The following is a 7994-nucleotide window of genomic DNA, read 5'->3' on the forward strand; positions in this document are numbered from 1 at the left end:
TACTTGACTGTTACTTTGACCTTCCAAAATTTAATCATGTCCAACTTTTTACGTAATAGTTAATCCCTGCAAGTTTAATTACTCTACGATTAAAATTATGGACAGGAAGGTGTTCACAAACAAACGAAGAAACACAAACGGGGTAAAACATAACCGTCTTCCAATTTCATTGGCGGAGGTAATTAAACGTTATATTTACCTTTTTGCAGGTTTAAAAGAAGTTTTAGAAAACTTACTTAGTCAAAAACTTTATTGTTCTTGGAATATAGGGCCAGGTGTAAAGGTTGTATAGGTCGTACATGAGTGGCAGAGGCAAGGGACAGGTCATTGCGTTGTCAAACAATGTCGTAGAGACAAACAATATGAACACCATCGAAATTCCCTAAGTGGTAACATCCCTGACTGGTGATCGCCAGACTGGGGTTCTTCCCGGTCAAACTCGTTAGTTCTTTTGGTCGCTGAAACCTCACCATCCTTTTGAACTAATGGAGATGGGATTTTGGGCAGCCTGTAGGTCTTTCAGCTGAGTAATCAGGAACCATTGCATGGCCTTCCTTGGTCCTAGCTTAGGTAGAGAGGGGGCTTGGGCGATGAACATATGTATATATAAACAGTTTTTAAGGCATTGCCCTGCTTGATAGGGCAATGTCACTGTCCTTTGCCTCTGCCATTCTGGAACGGCCTTTAAACGTAACAGGTGCACCTAAACATGGTAAGGTAGTGTTTATAAATGAAAACCATCATGCCATGAGCGCTTTTTCAACCCAGGATCTATATTGCAAGTGTCCAATGTTTGCACGCGGCCATCACAACCTTTGTGATTGTTTTGTCTTATTTATGCAGAGAAAATAGTCATACGTATGAAAGGATATCATTGAAATTACCTGTTTCAGGAAACAATTCTGACAGATATAATGTTTGAAATGAAAAGTTCACCTAACAAAATAAACGGTTTATTATTATCTAATTTCCTTATAGCATCTCTGAAATCACCTGGTGCAATTATTATCTAACAGGAGACCTTAAGTATAACACTATTCTATCTTGCAGCGTTCCTTCGGATCCTAGGGGCACCTTCTTTATATCCTTCCACTTTACTGCTCCCGCTTCCTTTTTTCCTTCTTGGTCTTTAACCTTTTCTAAATTCTATAGCGCAAAGCTGGATTTTCCTGAAGATATTATTATTATTATTATTATTATTATTATTAATATTGTTATTTTTATTATTATTATTATTATTATTAGCCAAGCTACAACCCTAGTTGGAAAAGCAAGAGGCTATAAGCCCAAGGGCTTCAACCGGGAAAAATAGCCCAGTGAGGAAAGGAAATACGGAATTAAATAAACGGTATCAGATGTAATAAAGAAAATAAAATAAAATATTTGAAAAAATATTAACAACATTAAAACAGGTAATTGATATATAGACTAAAAAAAGACTTATGTAAGCGCTGAATATCCGCATAGGCCCTATATCTCCCATAGTGGACCTAAGACATTTCATAAGTAGGCCTTACAGGTTATTTTGCGGAATCACATTCCTATGGGGTCCCTGAGGAAATTCAGCTGGGTTGTCCTTAATTTCGGGTGATTTTGCAAATATACAAATTATTACCATCGTTGTCCAAAATTTCAATTTCTTGAATATATTGGCATGTTCTTAAACTAAACCCTTTCCTATGTTAATGCTTGCATATATAATTATCTGCGTTCGATTGTTTTGAATACGTATTTTCCTGTATGCATGATAAAACAGTGGCAATACATTTTCCTTGAAAATATCAGTGCATAAGAAGAGAATTATAGATCTTCTTGTTTTTGCTGTTGTTGAATTAATTGCTTATAATAATAATGATAATGATAATAATAATAATAGTAATGATGATAATGATAATAATAATAATATTAGTAATAATAATAATAATAATAATAATAAAAATAATATTAATGATAATGATAATAATAGAAATAATAACATTAATAATAATGATAATAATAATAATAATAATAATAATATATAATAATAATAATAATAATAATAATGATAACAATAATAATGATAATAATAATAATATTAATAATAATAATAATAATAATAATAATAATAATAATAATAACTAATAATGATAATGATAGCCATTGCTCCCAGTCCTCACAGTGCCAATGGGAATATGGTCTCACCAGTAGTGGTGGTAGTTTTGTCGCATTGATATGGTAAATCACAATCGCTTTAAAAAGAGCAGCATGAAATTGGTTATATTTTGCAATTAGTCTAAGGATCTAGGAGGTATGATATGTTTTAGTATTCTTTTCGTACCTTTTATTTTAGAGTATCTTTAGAGCTGAAACGAATTATGCGTAGTTGTTGTTGTTATTATTATTATTATTATTATTATTATTATTACTAATGTTATTATTATCATTATTATTATTATTATTATTATTATTTTTATTGTTATTATTATCATCATTATTATTATTATTATTATTATTATTGTTGTTACTAATGTTATAATTATTATTATTATTGTTATTGTTTTTATCATTATCGGTACACTGGAGTGTTAGCCTTTAAGCTTCAAGAACAATAACAGTCCTTTTGGATAATGATATATACAAATACAAACATTAACCATATGTAAGTGGAACACTGAAACACTAACACTTGAAGACAGTTGAGTGCAGAAAGAATTATCAGTTGGCAGAACATAATTCTCCAATGTAAGATATATAGTAATAATCGCATATAACATTAATTAAAAAGAGAAAAAGACAGGAAAGGTTAACTTGCAATGGTTTGCAGTACTTGAACTTTGAAGGAAACTGATTTTTCCTTAATTTCAGGACAATCTGGAAACTAGACACAACAAACAGATGGACTCTCAAGAAATCACACCGTCTCTACATCTTAATTATCCTTTTAATGGCCCTTAACTACCCTTTCCGTTAACAAGGCCGAGAACGTTTTAATTGCCGTCGTTTAAGTGTCTTCCAAACAGGATGTTTAAAAGGAGCCGTATGGCATCTTCGCTAACCCACTGACCTCATGACCTTGTTCACTAGGACCATTAGGTCATCCGGTGGCGTTGTGCAGGGCTACTTGTCTTGTGAGGACAGTGCTGATATTCTATGCCCTTTCTTCTGCCTTAATCTAAATTCCCTTTTTTCCACGGGACTTCGTGCTATGACACTGTCTCTCTTACTATGCAATTCTTCATTTCGTAGACCTACGAAGGATGGACCTGTGTTATGCAATTCTTCATTTCGTGGACCTACGAAGGATGAACCTGTCTTACTATGCAATTCTTCATTTCGTGGACCTACGAAGGATGGACCTGTCTTATTATGCAATTCTTCATTTCGTGGACCTACGCAGGATGGACCTGTCTTATTATGCAATTCTTCATTTCGTGGACCTACGAAGGATGGACCTGTCTTATTATGCAATTCTTCATTTCGTGGACCTACGAAGGATGGACCTGTCTTATTATGCAATTCTTCATTTCGTCGACCTACGAAGGATGGACCTGTCTTACTATGCAATTCTTCATTTCGTCGACCTACGAAGGATGGACCTGTCTTATGCAATTCTTCCTTTCGTCGACCTACGAAGGGTGGACCTGTCTTACTATGCAATTCTTCCTTTCGTCGACCTACGAAGGGTGGACCTGTCTTACTATGCAATTCTTCCTTTCGTCGACCTACGAAGGGTGGACCTGTCTTACTATGCAATTCTTCCTTTCGTCGACCTACGAAGGGTGGACCTGTCTTACTATGCAATTCTTCCTTTCGTCGACCTACGAAGGGTGGACCTGTCTTACTATGCAATTCTTCCTTTCGTCGACCTACGAAGCGTGGACCTGTCTTACTATGCAATTCTTCCTTTCGTCGACCTACGAAGGGTGGACCTGTCTTACTATGCAATTCTTCCTTTCGTCGACCTACGAAGGGTGGACCTGTCTTACTATGCAATTCTTCCTTTCGTCGACCTACGAAGCGTGGACCTGTCTTACTATGCAATTCTTCCTTTCGTCGACCTACGAAGGGTGGACCTGTCTTACTATGCAATTCTTCCTTTCGTCGACCTACGAAGGGTGGACCTGTCTTACTATGCAATTCTTCCTTTCGTCGACCTACGAAGCGTGGACCTGTCTTACTATGCAATTCTTCCTTTCGTCGACCTACGAAGGGTGGACCTGTCTTACTATGCAATTCTTCCTTTCGTCGACCTACGAAGGGTGGACCTGTCTTACTATGCAATTCTTCCTTTCGTCGACCTACGAAGCGTGGACCTGTCTTACTATGCAATTCTTCCTTTGGTCGACCTACGAAGGGTGGACCTGTCTTACTATGCAATTCTTCCTTTCGTCGACCTACGAAGGGTGGACCTGTCTTACTATGCAATTCTTCCTTTGGTCGACCTACGAAGGGTGGACCTGTCTTACTATGCAATTCTTCCTTTGGTCGACCTACGAAGGGTGGACCTGTCTTACTATGCAATTCTTCCTTTCGTCGACCTACGAAGGGTGGACCTGTCTTACTATGCAATTCTTCCTTTCGTCGACCTACGAAGGGTGGACCTGTCTTACTATGCAATTCTTCCTTTCGTCGACCTACGAAGGGTGGACCTGTCTTACTATGCAATTCTTCTTTTGGTCGACCTACGAAGGGTGGACCTGTCTTACTATGCAATTCTTCCTTTGGTCGACCTACGAAGGGTGGACCTGTCTTACTATGCAATTCTTCCTTTGGTCGACCTACGAAGGGTGGACCTGTCTTACTATGCAATTCTTCCTTTCGTCGACCTACGAAGGGTGGACCTGTCTTACTATGCAATTCTTCCTTTCGTCGACCTACGAAGGATGGACCTGTCTTATTATGCAATTTTTCATTTCGTGGACCTACGTAGGAGGGACCTGTCCGTGTCACTTCTCGCCCTTACACGTTCAGATCGCTATCTATTCAGGAGCAGATGATCGATCCTTCAAAGCTTTTAGTTTTTTTAACTGTTCAATTCTTGTATTATTCCCGACTTTCATAAAGTATCCCCACTTATGGGCTGCCTTGTGCAAGAGCCCGTGGCTTGCACTTTCTGTGCAAATTCGCTCAGATAGCCGTAGCGGTAGGACAGCACTGATGGTGATGATGCTGATGATGATGATTGTTACAACAGTGAAATCAGTATTCGTTATTTGAAAAACCGGCAAGCATTAGGTAATGATAACCATACTTGGCTAATTTTCAAAGTTATATCAAACAACAGTTCTATAATGATTACATTTGTATCGACGTGTTCAAAAGGCATTTCTTTCTGTTATATTCTTTGATTCGGGTTGTTGGTGCAACGGTGTTAGAGTGACCCAAGGTCTATATATGTAACATATATAGACCTAGGAGTGACCTTAGTCCTGGGTGTGAATAAACAACTAACGTTTTCAATCTTCACATTCTTTTTGTGTCTTTGTTTAAACATACGCTTCACACTTTTCTTTCTTTTTCCAGCTTCATTTATTATTTGTTGTCATTTATTATTGCGATATTCTCAGTTTTGTTTTTTAACTTCTTTCCTGTTCCTTTTTTTTTATTGAAAAAAGAGCATTGTATACCGTGAAAGGTTTGTAGACTAACGTATATCATCTTGGCCTGGGTCCATAAGAACGATTGAACGTAATGAATTGAAAAAATGTCTTCAATATATGCACGGATATTTAGCGATAGGCTATCATAATGGATAGACAGATGTCTTCGTTTGAGATTATTCTCATCTTTTTTTTATTTTCCTTAAATGAGAAAATAAGGAAAAAGGAGGTAATCAGAGGGGCACTCAGTAGAGCGCAGACCTTCACCGCGGCAGCTTATTTCTCGACCTTGACCTTAACCTTTGACCTTAACATGTATAAATTGGCGTTGATTTTCATATACTCAAATATGAACCAAGTTTGAAGTCATTGTGACAACGATGTCCAAACTTATGGCTGATTACCTGAATTGGACATATTGCTGGACTGTGACCTTGACTGTTGACCTTGACCTTCCGAAATGTAATAATTTCTAGTTTTTTACATAATTTCCCTCCAAGTTTCATTGATCTACAATTAAAATTGTGGCCAGGAAGGTGTTCACTATTAAACACACACACGCACACAGACAACAGGGGCGAAAACATAACCTCCTTCCAACCTCTTTCGCGGTGGTAATAAAGGCTAGTATGGACAGATTTCCTACTTTAAATATAATAATCTGTTTTACCTCTTATTTGTTTTCCTTTAATGAGATGGTAAGAGAAATGAAGCAATAACGATAGTGTTTTGAAATACAGGGAAAATTGGGCTTGGTGCTTTCATACTACTGCAATCAATACGTTATTTAGGTCTTTTATAAAAAGGATATTTAGATCGAGAAAAATGTCCATTATAGTTTAATTATTTTGGGAACAAAATATATCAAGAAAAATATAAAGAATGGAGTTTGTTGGATGTAAATTATCCGGCGTCAAATTAGCTACAGTGACGCCCAAGTGGGAGAGAAAAAAAGGAAAAAAAAATATAAAAGAAACTAATATATACGGCATTCAAGAAGGGGATGAACAGACAAAGAAATAAAGGGTTAAGGATTCCACATAAACAGACATTACTGAGAGAGAGAGAGAGAGAGAGAGAGAGAGAGAGAGAGAGAGAGAGAGAGAGAGAGAGAGAGAGAGAGAGAGAGAGAGAGAGAGAGAAATAAAGGGTTAAGGATTCCACATAAGCAGACATTACTGAGAGAGAGAGAGAGAGAGAGAGAGAGAGAGAGAGAGAGAGAGAGAGAGAGAGAGAGAGAGAGAGAGAGAGAGGGTTAAGGATTCCACATAAGCAGACATTACTGAGAGAGAGAGAGAGAGAGAGAGAGAGAGAGAGAGAGAGAGAGAGAGAGAGAGAGAGAGAGAGAGGGTTAAGGATTCCACATAAGCAGACATTACTGAGAGAGAGAGAGAGAGAGAGAGAGAGAGAGAGAGAGAGAGAGAGAGAGAGAGAGAGAGAGAGAGAGAGAGAGAGCATTTATATTTTGTGTATAAACAGACATCTTATAAGAAACCAAGCATGCAACAGCACCATCTACTCGTCCTGTCAAAGTTCTGTCATCATCTCTCTTGGTGCATCTTCATCACGATATCATGTAAATACTGCTCCTGTTTGCTTGTTTTATGTGATTTTTTTTCTATTTTTTTATATATATATAAAGTTTGTATCTTTTGATCGGTCTCTGTTTATCTTCTCCTTGAGATATTCTTGAGATATTTTCATGTGTTTGATATCGTTTGTTGTGTTTACATCGTAATATATACTGTAGGCTATACACACACACACACACACACACACATATATATATATATATATATATATATATATATATATATATATATATATATATATATATATGTGTGTCTGTTTGTTTGTTGTGGGGTGTTTCCGGACAATAAACAAGACGATAGTTACTGCTATATTCATGTTTTAGTGAGACACGCCGTCGTAAACAATTTTAGCTAGACTTCAATCCGCAGAAATCATTACATGGTTCAATTGATGAACAATGGCTGAGCCCTTGTGCAGAAACCTTCCCCAGCATTAACGGCCTTCACTTACTAATCTGAGTTTGAAGTCCTTCAATCTCACGTCTCTTCCAATTCATCCTTCGAGATAGTTTAAGGTCTTCTGAACATCTGTGAATTATAGAATCTCGTCATAGTCTTGTTATCTTATTATCTCCATATGGCCAAGCCATTTCAAAACTTCTGGTCCTTATTTTTACCTAGCTCCTCTATTAAATCTTACTCTCTTCATATTTCTCCTCAAATGTTATGCAAGTTATTTTCATCAGAAATCAATATCATTACCGCACTTCCTTAAAATCTTGATAACTTTATTCTTTCATATTGACTTTTCTTCAAGTTATTTTTCACATCTGTTTTTGTCACATCTCCCTGTATTCTATCATCCACAAGAGTTATTCCTTAA

The 7994-nt window shown here is 36.9% G+C and overlaps 1 protein-coding gene across 1 annotated transcript; it reads right to left on the reverse strand.

Moving 5' to 3' along the window:
- Positions 1 to 3096: 3096 nt before the first annotated feature.
- On the reverse strand, positions 3097 to 7668 carry LOC137618480 (MIP-related peptides-like). The gene is made up of 2 exons (XM_068348639.1): positions 7623 to 7668; positions 3097 to 4853 (listed from the first exon to the last, which is right to left on the reverse strand). The coding sequence occupies exons 1-2, from the start codon at positions 7666 to 7668 to the stop codon at positions 3097 to 3099; spliced, it is 1803 nt and encodes a 600-aa protein (XP_068204740.1).
- Positions 7669 to 7994: the final 326 nt, after the last annotated feature.

Source organism: Palaemon carinicauda, chromosome 24 (assembly GCF_036898095.1).
Source record: "Palaemon carinicauda isolate YSFRI2023 chromosome 24, ASM3689809v2, whole genome shotgun sequence".
Classification (NCBI taxonomy): Eukaryota; Metazoa; Arthropoda; class Malacostraca; order Decapoda; family Palaemonidae; genus Palaemon; species Palaemon carinicauda.